This window comes from Ovis canadensis, chromosome 11, assembly GCF_042477335.2.
Source record: "Ovis canadensis isolate MfBH-ARS-UI-01 breed Bighorn chromosome 11, ARS-UI_OviCan_v2, whole genome shotgun sequence".
Lineage (NCBI taxonomy): Eukaryota > Metazoa > Chordata > Mammalia > Artiodactyla > Bovidae > Ovis > Ovis canadensis.
Genome location: NC_091255.1, coordinates 64,434,794 through 64,449,244, shown reverse-complemented (window position 1 = coordinate 64,449,244; position 14,451 = coordinate 64,434,794). Strand labels below are relative to the sequence as shown.

General features: G+C 48.7%; 1 protein-coding gene and 1 long non-coding RNA gene across 3 annotated transcripts in view; one reads left to right on the top strand and one right to left on the bottom strand.

Annotated features, from left to right (window-relative positions):
- The window catches only part of MRPL58 (mitochondrial ribosomal protein L58), a 7,282-nt gene extending 1,626 nt beyond the window's left edge, over positions 1–5,656 (top strand). For both annotated transcript variants that reach the window (XM_069543960.1, XM_069543962.1), the window contains exons 2-6: positions 1,673–1,709; positions 3,813–3,872; positions 4,767–4,849; positions 4,943–5,112; positions 5,334–5,656. In XM_069543960.1, coding sequence (XP_069400061.1) covers positions 1,673–1,709; positions 3,813–3,872; positions 4,767–4,849; positions 4,943–5,112; positions 5,334–5,418 — 435 coding nt within the window. In that variant the 3' untranslated portion in view covers positions 5,419–5,656. The remainder of the gene's footprint in view (positions 1–1,672; positions 1,710–3,812; positions 3,873–4,766; positions 4,850–4,942; positions 5,113–5,333) is intronic.
- LOC138415395 (uncharacterized) overlaps positions 1–14,451 on the bottom strand; it is an 18,889-nt gene extending 4,438 nt beyond the window's left edge. The window contains exon 1 of the long non-coding RNA XR_011247217.1: positions 14,320–14,451. This is a non-coding gene — a long non-coding RNA (uncharacterized lncRNA). The remainder of the gene's footprint in view (positions 1–14,319) is intronic.

Genomic DNA, 14,451 nt, shown 5'->3' with positions numbered 1-14,451 from the left:
TTACAAAGATCACTCTTGTAGAGAATAGACTGCAAAACGGCAAGAACAGGAAGACCAGTGAGGAGATCACAGTAATACAAGCAACAGATGATAAGCAGGGGGACTTCCCTGGTGGTCTAGTGGCTAAGACACTGCATTTCCAGTGCAGGGGGCCCAGGTTTGATCCCTGGTCAAAAAACTATTAACAGATCCCACATGCCGCAACTAAGACCCAATGCAGAAAAAAAAAAAAAGATGAGAAGCAGGGTGGAAGCAATAGGAGTCATGAGACTTGGTCAGGTTCTAGATAAGTTTTAAAGGGAAAGCCCACAGAAGTTCTAATGGATTTTCTAGGAGAAGTGTGAAATAAGAGAGGAACTGAAGTCTAGGGCACTGAGCAATGTAAAGACTGAGTTGCGGTTAATTGAGATGAGAGAGTAGCAGTAACATTCGTTTGTCTTTTCACTCACTCAACGAAAAGTGTCTTGTGTACCAACTGTGTCAGAAACCGTTTCAAGCATTGCAGATACAGCCACAATAAACTAGTTCCCACCTCATGAAGCTTACGTTCTAACAGAAGGAGCAGGCGGTAAATAAATGAGGAAAATGCGTCAGAGAGTGTGAAGTAATGACTTGACTGGAGGGCTTTGACATGAGAGCCAGGGAGCTGCTTCCGGCTGCCAGGAAGGGAAGTCTTCTTTGAGGAGGCGGAGATTTGAGGCATCAGTTAGGCACCTGAGAGGAGACATCAAATAGCAGTGGGCTCTGCGGACGTGGGGTTGGAGAAAGAGGTTTCAGTTTGAGCCAGGATTATCACCAAGGATGATATTTTCAAAGGAGATGGGTGGAATGTTCTAGGGAAAGAGTAAGAGAAGAGGAAGGCTCTCAGGGACATTTCAGTGTTTCAGGTTTGCAAAGAGCAAGCAGAGGAGAGTGAAGAAAGTTACAGGGAGGTGAGAGGAAACTGGAGAGGCCAGCTCAGAAGAGGGAAGAGCGCGCGTGAAGGAGGGTGCCGCCCTGGGTCTCCAGCACTGCCGACGGGGAGTACGCTGAGGATTTCACCGCCAGATAATTCTAAGATGAAAAGGGATGAAGGACAGCAGGGACAAGTGAAGCACCTTTGAGCTTGGGAGGCCAGAAGAGCCTCCAAGTGGGTGATGTTTGCACTGGGCCCATGGACGGGAGGATTTAAGGCCACAGAGGAACAACTCAGGAGAGATGTGGGGCGGGAGGTCCTGCAGTGAGTAGTTCAGCTTGACACAAACCCTCAGGGCCCCTGTGCTGGTCACTGTTGAAGGCAGACAGCCCCGCACTCGGGCCTCCCGTGTCTGCGGCTCATGGTTGGGGGGCAGAGGGTGTTTCTCGGAGTCTCCCTGATGCTCAAGTACTGTAGCCCCTTCCCTCCGAGGCTGCTGATGGTGCTAACCCTAGCTGAGTGGGCAGGGGTGCAGGGCAGGTGGCAGGGAGGGCCGGAGAAGTCAGTCCCATTTCCTGGAGGAGTGTTTGTGAGGCAGTACCTCTGGAGCTTGGGGAAGCTTTTTCTGTCGTCTCGACAAGATTTAGCTGGGGACCTGAAAAAAGCTGTATTGTCTTCACGTTGTAACTTTACATCATTTCATTTTTGTCTCTCTGGACCAGTTGGGAGTCGCTCCGCAGCTGATATTCATCTGACACTGTGTATGTTTCATTACAGGGCAACGCAAAGCAAGGCAACGATGACATTCCTGTAGGTGAGTGGTTTTGTTTCACAGAAAAAAACCCAATCGTTTCCTCCCTCTGTCACGCATTCCTCCCCAGCCCAGTGAAAGTAAAGAAGCCATCTTTGAGGGTGCAGAAGGGGAATCCTTGCAGCATTGTTGAGAAGAGGAAGGAAACAGAAAGTGATGAGGCAGCCCCCCTGGAGCACTGGGCAGCCCCCAGCACACGTGGAGAGCTCTTGATGGGCTGGGGACCTGGAACAGTCTACACTAGATGAACTGGTCACTTTCTGAAAAAAGTCAGGTATAGAAGCATCTCTACAATGAGCTGCCGTTTGTGCCTTACTTGTATGTCTGTCTATCTGAGGCACGTATTTCTGGATGTCCACATGGGTTTGAAGGATGTGGAGGGCACTGGATACAGGGGTGCCCCGAGGGGGGAGCGGAGACAAACTTGGGAACTTGGTGTCTGGGAAACAGGAGGACTTCTCCCTGTAAACCATTTGCATAACTTCAAAGGTTTGTGCCCATCGAGCCTAAGATGTGGTCTGTAAAGAAACAAGCGGGCCTCTTGAGAGTCAAAGAGTTTCTGGCACCCACAGACAGTGAAAGGAGAGCAGCCAAAGGCGCCGGCTCAAGGTGACCCCGAAACAAGGAGGCCAGGTGACCACGGTCTAAAGCAGAGGAGCCGGCAGCCTGCTGCTGCTCAGTAGTTTAAAGCCGGCGTGGGTGCCCTGTGGCAGGAGGAGGCAGAGAACCAGGGATAACAGAGCCTGTCTCCTGACAGCCTGGGCGGACGGGCAGGCAGCAGGAATGGCCAGTCACCGTTTCCTCTTCACCTGCCTCTGAGAGGGTCCCAGGCCTCTGCAGACGCTGATGAGGCACCCCCCCCCCCCCCGACACACACAACCGCAGGCATTCATCACCTGTTGGGAAAAATAAGTTCATTTGATTTTTTCAAAGGATGGAAAACCTCTCAGAAGCTGTCCGGAGATGTCCCCACTCCCACTGAGGCCTGCTCCCCACAAGCACGGGGCCACAGTGTTCCTTGAGCCCCTATAGCCCACCCTCCTGAAACTTGCCCACTGCCATGCCTCTCTGGCTCTCCTCAGACACTGTGAGGCTGCTTTTCATGAATTATGAAAGTAGAAGGGATGGAGAAGGAAATGGCAACCCACCCCGGTATTCCTGCCTGGGAAATCCCCTGGACAGAGGCGCCTGGTGGGCTATAGTCCATGTGGTCGCAAAAAGTCAAACATGACTTAGCAACTGAACAACAACAACACACAGTCAGGCAGATTGTGATCTGGGGAGACACTTCCTGATGGAAATGTGGCATAAAGTGGAGAGTGAAGTGACCTGGCAATATGGAATATAGAGTTCTGTAAGAAATGAAAATTGGTATATAGAATAATAGTTGCAAATATTCAAACAATAAAGTCTTAGTTGCTCAGTTGGGTCCAATTCTTTGGGACCCCATGGACTGTAGCCTGCCAGGCTCCTCTGTCCATGGGATTCTCCAGACAAGAATACTGGAGTAGGTTGCTGTGCCCTGCTCCAAGGGATCTTCCACACCCAAGGATTGAACCTGGGTCTCCTGCATTGCAGGCAGATTCTTTACAGTCTGAGCCACCAGGGAAGCTCATTTAAACAATAAAATTTGTGGCTAAAGGGGAAAAAAAGAAGGAGAAGGAAGCAACCTCAGTTTACAGATTCAAAACAAAACCAAGACACGGAAGCAGTGAGGCTTTGCTGGGGTCACAGAGTCAGCCTGTGCTGAGCCGGGGTTAGAAGACGGGACTCCCAGCTGCAAGTGGAGTGCTAATTGACCCAGCAGGTGTTCTCATCACTGACACAGGCTCCGCCCAGGGACGCGCGTGGAACACGTGAGGAAGGACACACACCTGCCAGCCAGTGCTCCACGACCACCGCATTTCGAAGTACAACTGAAATTCAGTTTGTCCCTCCATTTGGGCTTTTGAAAGGGTCTTTGCTTTAAAACAAACAGCAAAAAGTGAGGGCAGTCAGATCTAGCGGAGCGTGCTAGACCAGGAATGGACAACCTGGGTCGTAATTTTACATCCGCTGCTGTCTCCGGCCTTGGGGAAATCACCGAGATGATGTGCTGTTTTTCAGATCGCTTGACAATTTCTTACTGTCGGAGCAGTGGTCCTGGGGGCCAGAACGTTAACAAAGGTACGAGGTGCCTTTTCTTAAGCGCGTAGCTGAGAAATGGGCTTGAGGATTCTGTGTTTACATTCATGTGGAAATAAAGGGATTTTTTTTTTCCCCAGAAACTTAAATACTGCCAGTTTATATAATAGCCCCCTTTATTCTTTTGAATATGGTCTGATCCTCGGACTCCCAGCTGCGGGTTGCCAGGACTGGGGTCGGTCTGCGGGTCTGAACAAAGGGACCGCACAGTGTGAGTTGGCAGCCAGCTCCCAGAACAGATTCCTTCATTCTTGTGGGACTCGAGCCCCCTCCCCCGCCACATTCTTGGCAGAACCCAGTAAACTGAGAGAGAAAGAAACCGCTGGGCGTTTCATTCCTGGAAGTTTGGGTTCTTTTGCTTGTTTTCTAACTTTATATTGGCGTATAGCCGATCAATAAGGTCTGATAGTTGCACAGCAAAGAGACTCAGCCATCATATCCATGTATCCAGTCTCTCCCAAACTTGCCTCCGTCAGAGTTCCCTGTGCTGTGCAGTAGGTCCTGGTCGGTTATCCACTTAACTGGACGTTTGTTTGTATTTCTTTTTATTTAGCTGTGCCAGGTCTTAGTTGTGGCATGTGGGATCTAGTTCCCCGACCGGGGATCAAACCTGGGCCCCCTGCCTTGGGAGCTTAGAGTCCTAACACCGGACCACCTGGGAAGTCCCGGAAGTTTATTTTTGTCCAGAAGCACCTCACTGTCCTGGCAGGCTCATTCCACGGCCAAGTTGGTCTCCTCGAGTTCACACAGGACAGGAGCGTCCCTGGGTGGGCGTCTCACCTCCCTGTGGTTCAGAGTCCGGTGGTCACCAGCCCCCCCGGATGCTGAGGGTGACCGAGCGTCTCAGTGACCCTTGCTCCCTCCCTTTATCGACAGTGAACTCCAAGGCCGAAGTCAGGTTCCACCTGGCGAGCGCCGACTGGATCGCAGAGCCTGTTCGGCAGAAGATGGCCCTCACGGTAAACCGCCAGCCCCTGCTCTCCCCGTTAACTCCTCAATCTCTTTGAAACCTCTTCTCTGCAGAACTCTGGTTTTGCCTTTGTCTTCCACAGCACAAAAATAAGATCAACAGGGCGGGAGAGCTGATCCTCACGTCTGAATGCAGCCGCTATCAGTTCCGAAACCTGGCAGATTGCCTCCAGAAGATTCGAGACATGATTGCTGAGGCCAGCCAGCCAGCCATGGAGCCGTCCAAAGAAGATGCTGCACGTCAGAAACTCAGGTCCTTCAGAACACGCCCCAAGCTTCTGTAAACCGATTCATGTGGGCAAGGGGGCCACACAGGGAAAGGAGGGGGGAGAGGCCCGAGACTGGCCAGTGGGCAGATGGACCTCAAGTGGAGGCCCCGGCCCGGCACCTGTTGCCTTGGTGCCAGGTCCTCTCACCACCTTGAGAGGCTCTGATTGGGCATCTGGGCATAACTGTGTTCTTCTTTGTTTTCAGGATAGAAAACATGAATCGCGAAAGGCTCCGAAAAAAGAGAATAAACTCTGCCATCAAGACAAGCAGGAGGGTCGATGTGGACTGAAAGCATCCCCTCGAGCCGGCGGAGCCCCTCTTCAGGGCGCCCAGGCGGCTTGGGCACCATCAGGAGACCAGTGTCTGCTCAAGCCAGTGGTCGTCTGTCACGTCGGAACCATCCCAAGAACGTCCATCGGGAATGAGAGTCGTAGGCCCTGGTCGCCGAGGTCTTTAGAGGCAATCACCATGTTGACGCACCGTCATTATCCATTTACTATGTTAGTTGCAATAAAATTCTAAACTCAGCGGGCTTCCCCTTCTCATTCAGAATGCATCGGGACAGAATTCCTACCTTTTCTCTCAGTTGAAATCTGCCTGATAGTTATTGACCAGCACTGACTGTACAGTCCAGAGGGGCACAGAGGGGTGAACTGTGGGTCAGCCCTCAGGAACACAAGGGCGGAAGGGCTGAGCCAGGTGGGTGGGCATCCGAGCTGGGCCTGGAGACGGGTGTGGAATGTTGATCAGGAGAGAGCCGGGAGGACATGCCGGGTGAGGGGAACGGTGTGAATAAAGGAGACCAGAGAGCAGGCTGGGGCGGCGGAGCTGAGGAGGACTCTGTCGAATGAGGGATCTGTGTGGGGCCTTGAGGTGAGGCTGGAGAGGGAGACAGAAGTTCACGGTGAAGAATCTGGAGTTCAAGTGGAGAAGTTTAGGTTCTAAGACGTGGGTAGTAAGCCACTGAGGGCCTTGAGTGGGAAGGAGTGTAGTATAGTAGGTGCTACTGCAGGCTGTGGGCTTTTGGAGATAGAACAAAAATGAGTTGGGGGACTTTGCTGGGGGTCCAACAGTTAAGACTCTGAGCTTCCACTGTAGAGGGGTGTGGGTTTGATTCCCTAGTCAGGGAACTAAGATAGGTCACCTGGTAAAGAATCCGCCCACAATGCAGGAGACCTGGGTTCCATCCCTGGGTTGGGAAGATCCCCTGAGGAAGGGAAAAGCTACCCACTCCAGTATTCTGGCCTGGAGAATTCCATGGGGTCGCAAAGAATTGGACACAGGACTGAGCGGCTTGTACTTCAGGGAACTAAGATCCCACATGTCATGTGATATGGCCAAAATTTTTTTTTTAAAAGAGTTGGGACTGGAAAGAGGTTCTTGAAATCCTATTGTATGGGGAAGCACCCAGTTCAGTATACCAATTGCAGATTACTCAGACATGTATGGATTCTCAAAACGTTCTCTCTTACATTGATGTAGTTTATTCCTTTGACAGCTGACTGCACTGTGATGCTCTAAATGCAAGATTGAGAACTGTAGTAGTATGTACACTTCATGTGAACAGGGACCTCATCATTCATGGGAATGTAAACAGGGGGAGTCATTGATAAATGACATGAAATTGCAATGTGGAGGACAGGGTTAAGGGACTCAGAGCCCAGTAGGGAGCTGAGGCTCATATATGAGGAAGTGCAACATTCCTTGGTTCATTAATTCAACAAATACTGAATACCAGGCACTGGGTAAGGTCCTGAGGAATCAGCAGTGAACAAAAGTGCTTTCTCCCAGAGAACTCACCTTCAATCAGAATGATAAAAGCTGAGAAGCAAAATGATTCTTGTTAGGGTAACATGACCTAAAACATGATAACACAAGGAAGGTCTAAATAGTTTTGGGAAGTAACTGGTTCCAGCTGGAGGGTCAGTGAAGAGGTACTTGAGGTGCTTCAGATGGGCCTGAAGGAGGGGGAGGGCTGGCCATGCAAGCGCAGTAAGAAGCTTATCGCCTGGAGACCCCGTGGTGGCCAAGGGCCCTGCCTGCAGTGGGGACAGTGAACCATCACACGGAGAGAACGGGCTGTAAAGCCAGCTGCCCTGGGGTCAGCTCCTGACCAGCACCACTCCCAGCTGTGGGGCCTCCGGGAAACTACTCAGCCTCTCTGAACCTTAGCTTTTGTTGCTGTTCGGTGCAAAAGTAGGAAGTCAAGAAATACCTGGAGTAACAGGCACGTTTGGCCTTGAAGCAGGGCAAAGGCTAATAGAGTTTTGCCAAGAGAATGCACTGTTCATACCAAACACCCTCTTCCAACAACACAAGAGACGACAACACACGGACATCACCAGATGGCCAACACTGAAATCAGAGTGATTATCGTCTTTGCAGCCAAAGATGGAGAAGCTCTATACAGTCAGCAAAAACAAGACCGAGAGCTGACTCAGATCATGACCCCCTTATTGCCAAATTCAGACTTAAATTGAAAGAAGTAGGGAAAACTACTAGACCATTCAGGTATGACCTAAATCAAATCCCTTACAATTATACAGTGGAAGTGAGAAATAGATTCAAGGGATTAGAGCTGACAGAGTGCCTGAAGAACTATGGATGGAGGTTCGTGACATTGTACAGGAGGCAGGGATCAAGACCATCCCCAAGAAAAAGAAACACAAAAAGGCAAAATGGCTGTCTGAGGAGGCCATACAAATAGCTGAGAAAAGAAGAGAAGTAAAAGGCAAAGGAGAAAAGGAAAGATAAACCCATTTGAATGTCAAGTTCCAAAGAATAGCAAGGAGAGATAAGAAAGCCTTCTTCAGTGATCAGTGCAAAGAAATAGAGAAAAACAATAAAATGGGAAAGACTAGAGACCTCTTCAAGAAAATTAAAGATACCAAGGGAACATTCGTGCAAAGATGGGCACAATAAAGGACAGAAATGGTAAGGACCTAACAGAAGCAGAAGATATTAAGAAAAGGTGGCGAGAATACACAGAACTATACAAAAAAGATCTTCATGACCCAGATAACCACGATGGTGTGATCACTCGCCTAGAGCCAGACATCCTGGAATGCAAAGTCAAGTGGGCCTTAGGAAGCATCACTATGAACAAAGCTAGAGGAGGTGATGAAATTCCAGCTGAGCTATTTCAAATCCTAAAAGATGATGCTGTGAAAGTGCTGCACTCAATATGCCAGCAAATTTGGAAAACTCAGCAGTGGCCATGGGACTAGAAAAGTTCAGTTTCATTCCAATCCCAAAGAAAGGCAATGCCAAAGAATGCTCAAACTAGTGCACAATTGCACTCATCTCACACGTAACGCTCAAAATTTTCCAAGCCAGGCTTCAACTGTACGTGAACCGTGAACTTCCAGATGTTCAAGACGGGTTTAGAAAAGGCAGAGGAACCAGAGATCAAATTGCCAACATCCGCTGGATCATGGAAAAAGCAAGAGAGCTCCAGAAAAACATCTACTTGCTTTATTGACTATGCCAAAGCTTTTGACTGTGTGGATCACAACAAAATATGGAACATTCTGAAAGAGATGGGAATACCAAACCACCTGACCTGCCTCTTGAGAAATCTGTATGCAGGTCAGGAAGCAACAGTTGGAACTGGACATGGAATAACAGACTGGTTCCAAATAAGGAAAGGAATACATCAAGGTTGTATATTGTCACCCTGCTTATTTAACTTATATGCAGAGTACATCACGAGAAACGCTGGGCTGGAAGAAGCACAAGCTGGAATCAAGATTGCCGGGAGAAACAGCAATAACCTCAGATATGCAGATGACACCACCCTTATGGCAGAAAGTGAAGAACTAAAGAGCCTCTTGATGAAAGTGAAAGAGGAGAGTGAAAAAGTTGGCTTAAAGCTCAACATTCAGAAAACTAAGATCACGGCATCTGGTCCCATCGTTTCATGGCAAATGGATGGGGAAACAGTGGAAACAATGACAGACTTTTTCTGGGGGCTCCAAAATCACTGCAGATGGTGACTGCAGCCATGAAATAAAAAGACGCTTGCTCCTTGGAAGACAAGCTATGACCAACCTAACAGCATATTAAAAAGCAGAGACAAAAAAAATAAAATAAAATAAAAAGCAGAGACATTACTTTGCCAACAAAGGTCGGTCTAGTCAAAGCTACGATTTTTCCAGTAGTCATGTATGGATGTGAGAGTTGGACTATAAAGAAAGCTGAGCACCAAAGAATTGATGCTTTTGAACTGTGGTGTTGGAGAAGACTCTTGAGAGTCCCTTGGACTGCAAGGAGATCCAACCAGTCCATTCTAAAGGAAATCAGTCCTGAATGTTCATTGGAAGGACTGATGCTGAAGCTGAAAATCCAATACTTTGGCCACCTGATGCAAAGAACTGACTCATTTGAAAAGACCCTGATGCTGGGAAAGATTGAAGGAAGGAGGAGAAGGGGATGACAGAGGATGAGATGGTTGGATGGCATCGCCGACTCAATGGACATGAATTTCAGTAAACTCCAGGAGTTGAAGATGGACAGGGAAGCCTGGCGTGCTGCAGTCCATGGGGTCGCAAAGAGTCAGACACGACTGAGCGACTGAACTGAACTGAACTGAGTGGCTAAGTCATGTGCAAATCCTTGTGATCCCATGGCCCCTCTACAAACTAGGGATATTTAGTGCCAACCTCTAATAGGGTGGTAGGGTGGTAGTCATTAGTGGCGCTGAGCCTGTACCCAGGGAATGTTAGCCATGATTAATAGCCCAGTTTGGCTGGAACCCAGGGGATGAGGTGCTGCAGAAGACATGTCTGCCACCTTGAGTGGGAGCCAGGTCTAGAAAGGCCTTCGATGTGACACCTATAACGTTTGGTCTTCAGGGAAGTGGGCACAACTCAGTGGACAGATCCAGTGAGCAGTTAGGGACCCATCCTGGAACCGGGCCAGTGGCAGCAGTGATGGAGAGAAACCCGCGGATACAAGAGGGTTCGGAGGACAGAAAGTTGACTGATTGGAGTGAGAGCTGATGTGTGACAAGGAGGTGGTACTCTGAAACAGGAAAATCACCAAGGGAGCAGGCTTGGGAGGCTAGCTGGATGATGGGTATGGTTTTGCCTGGGAGGAGCCGCTTTGTGGGGCCTGAGGAAGAATGCCTACATGGTGATGCCCAAGACAGGGAGTGAAGTTGGAGCTGAGGAGTGAGGTTGAAGCAGGGATGCAGGACAGAAGGGGACAAGCAGTGTCTTGGGGACGTGGAGGAGCAAAGCAGGAAGATGCTTGATAAGATGACAGCAGCGGGAAACCAGAGCAAGCATCCTCACAGTTTGACTCTGGACCTGGGGGCTGGGCCTGTGAGGCTCTCAGAAGACATTGCTGGCTAGTGACAGGGCTTGCAAGAGCATTTAAAATACAGAGGAGGAGAAAGAGAGGTGAAGAAAAACAAAACTAGGCAAGGGGACACTAGAGAGTGGAGAACAGGGGTAGGACCCGTCATTAAAAACAACAACAGAGCCTGTTACACAGTGAAGTCAGTCAAGAAAACAAATATTGTATACTAACGTAATGCTCAAAATTCTTCAAGCCAGGCTTCAGCAATACGTGAACCGTGAACTTCCAGATGTCCAAGACGGATTTAGAAAAGGCAGAGGAACCAGAGATCAAATTGCCAACATCCGCTGGATCATCGAAAAAGCAAGAGAGTTCCAGAAAAACATCTATTTCTGCTTTATTGACTATGCCAAATCCTTTGACTGTGTGGATCACAATAAACTGTGGAAAATTCTGAAAGAGATGGGAATACCAGAACACCTGACCTGCCTCTTGAGAAATATGTATGCAGGTCAGGAAGCAACAGTTAGAACTGGACATGGAACAACCGACTGGTTCCAAATAGGAAAAGCAGTACGTCAGTTCAGTTCAGTTCAGTCGCTCAGTTGTGTCCGACTCTTTGCGACCCCATGAATCGCAGCACGCCAGGCCTCTCTGTCCATCACCATCTCCCGGAGTTCACTCAGATTCACGTCCATCGAGTCCGTGATGCCATCCAGCCATCTCATCCTCGGTCATCCCCTTCTCCTCCTGCCCTCAATCCCTCCAAGAATCAGAGTCTTTTCCAATGAGTCAACTCTTCGCATGAGGTGGCCAAAGTACTGGAGCTTCAGCTTTAGCATCATTCCTTGCAAAGAAATCCCAGGGTTGATCTCCTTCAGAATGGACTGGTTGGATCTCCTTGCAGTCCAAGGGACTCTCAAGAGTCTTCTCCAACACCACAGTTCAAAAGCATCAATTCTTCGGCGCTCAGCTTTCTTCACAATCCAACTCTCACATCCATACATGACTACTGGAAAAACCATAGCCTTGACTAGACGGACCTTAGTCGGCAAAGTAATGTCTCTGCTTTTGAATACACTATCTAGGTTGCTCATAACTTTTCTTCCAAGGAGTAAGCATCTTTTAATTTCATGGCTGCAGTCATCATCTGCAGTGATTTTGGAGCCCCCCCCAAATAAAGTCTGACACTGTTTCTACTGTTTCCCCATCTATTTCCCATGAAGTGATGGGACCGGATGCCATGATCTTCGTTTTCTGAATGTTGAGCTTTAAGCCAACTTTTTCACTCTCCTCTTTCACTTTCATCAAGAGGTTTTTTAGCTCCTCTTCACTTTCTGCCATAAGGGTGGTGTCATCTGCATATCTGAGGTTATTGATATTTCTCCTGGCAATCTTGATTCCAGCTTGTGCTTCTTCCAGCCCAGCGTTTCTCATGATGTACTCTGCATATAAGTTAAATAAGCAGGGTGACAATCTACAGCCTTGATGTACTCCTTTTCCTATTTGGAACCAGTCTGTTGCTCCATGTCCAGTTCTAACTGTTGCTTCCTGACCTGCATACAGTGTATATTGTCACCCTGCTTATTTAACTTCTATGCAGAGTACATCGTGAGAAACGCTGGGCTGGAAGAAACACAAGCTGGAATCAAGATTGCCAGGAGAAATATCAATAACCTCAGATTTGCAGATGACACCACCCTTATGGCAGAAAGTGAAGAGGAACTAAAAAACCTCTTGATGAAAGTGAAAGAAGAGAGTGAAAAAGTTGGCTTAAAGCTCAACATTCAGAAAACGAAGATCATGGCATCCGGTCCCATCACTTCATGGGAAATAAATGGGGAAACAGTAGAAACAGTGTCAGACTTTATTTTGTGGGGCTCCAAAATCACTGCAGATGGTTATTGCTGCCATGAAATTAAAAGACGCTTACTCCTTGGAAGAAAAGTTATGACCAACCTGGATAGCATATTCAAAAGCAGAGACGTTGCTTTGCCAACAAAGGTCCGTCTAGTCAAGGCTATGGTTTTTCCTGTGGTCATGTATGGATGTGAGAGTTGGACTGTGAAGAAGGTTGAGCGCCAAAGAATTGATGCTTTTGAACTGTGGTGCTGGAGAAGACTCTTGAGAGAGAGTTCCTTGGACTGCAAGGAGATCCAACCAGTCCATCCTGAAGGAGATCAGCCCTGGGATTTCTTTGGAAGGAATGATGCTAAAGCTGAAACTCCAGTACTTTGGCCACCTCATGTGAAGAGTTGACTCATTGGAAAAGACCCTGATGGTGGGAGGGATTGGGGGCAGGAGGAGAAGGGGACAACCGAGGATGAGATGGCTGGATGGCATCACCAACTCGATGGACGTGGGTTTGGGTGAACTCCGAGAGTTGGTGATGGACAGGGAGGCCTGGCATGCTGCGATTCATGGGCTCACAAAGAGTCGGACACGACTGAGCGACTGAACTGAACTGAACTGAACGCATATATATATGAAATCTAGAAAAATGGTGCTGAAGAACCTATTTGCAGGTCAGGAATACGCACACAGATGTAAAAACAGACTTGTGGACACAGCGCAGGAAGGAGAGGGTGGGATGAATTGAGAGTAGCCTTGAAAGATACACATTACCCTACATAAAATAGCCAGTGGGGAGTTGTGTAACACGGGGAGCTCAACCAGGTGCCCTGGGACAGCCTAGAGGAGTGGGATGTGGCAGGGGCAGGAGGGAGGTTCCAGAAGGAGGGGAGATATGTGTGTGAACTGAAGTGAAGTCACTTAGTTCGTGTCCAACTCTTTGTGACCGCATGGACTGTAGCCTACCAGGTTCCTCAGTCCATGGGATTTTCCAGGCAAGAGTACTGGAGTGGGGTGCCATTTCCTTCTCCAGGGGATCCTCCCGACCCAGGGATCAAACCTGGGTCTCCCGCGTTACCTATGGCTGATTCATGTCCATGAATGGTAGAAACCAACACAACATTGTAAAGCAATTATCCTCCAATTAAAAACAGCAACAACAAGAAGATGAGGGCAGAAGAATGAACATGGGTGGACCTCATAGACACAGTGATGAGCCACAGAGGTCAGACTGTAAGAGTATGATTCGTTTATACAAAGTTCAAATCAGGCAAAACTGCCTTATGGCCTTGAGAGTCAGGGAAGTATTTAGCCCCGGGGCAGTGGGGAGGAAGCAGAAGGGAGCCTTCAGGGGCGCTGGCAAAGTTCTGTATCTCCTCCAGCCATGACCTTGAGATATGTACACCTTACTGCATGGATGTTACACCTCAACAAGCAGACCAATTAGTTAACTGAAAGGAGGACAGGCTCAAGGAAGGAGACTGGAGCCAGGTGGGGGTACATTCCTCTTTCTTGTTGGTATGAAAGTCTCCAAGTCCCTGAGAGCTAAGATCTCAACGCAAGCACAGGCCGGGAGTAGACAGTGACTGCCCTGGGCTGACTCTCCTTCCCTTACAATTTTCCAATAGGTATGGATTTTAGTAGTGGGGTTTCAACATGTGTAACATTTTAAAATGTGCTTTTTCTGTATTTGTATTCCCTTTTGTATAACAGTCCTAAAGAAACAAGATATTAAAGTGTCTAGTTGGGTGATCCATTTCTTTTCGCTCTATTCTGAAATTGCGTACCTATATATTTCTACTATCAAGACTGGAAGGACGTGTTCCTTCCGGTTGTACATTGTTTCATGACGGGGGAGAGTGTTACTGTTTCTGTTTCAGGACTCGTGCTTGAGATGAGTTAGCTCTTGTTCACTTCCTGCACTTAGCTATGATGGTAAAATTTGGAAATGCCTACAAACCTCAGCTTTCGCCCGCCATCCATAGTCTTAGGTGTCCGGGCAGAATCAGCGCCGCCCTCCCAGCACCCGTGTGCTTACCAGTGCGGCTAACAGGGGGCGGCAGTTCACTTCCCACCATGTTTCTTCCTCGCGGGTTTCCGTGAGCATCCGAGGTCTCGGTTTGGCGCGGCCCGGGCACCGTATCCTAGGGCGTTTGCCTCGCTAAGTCGT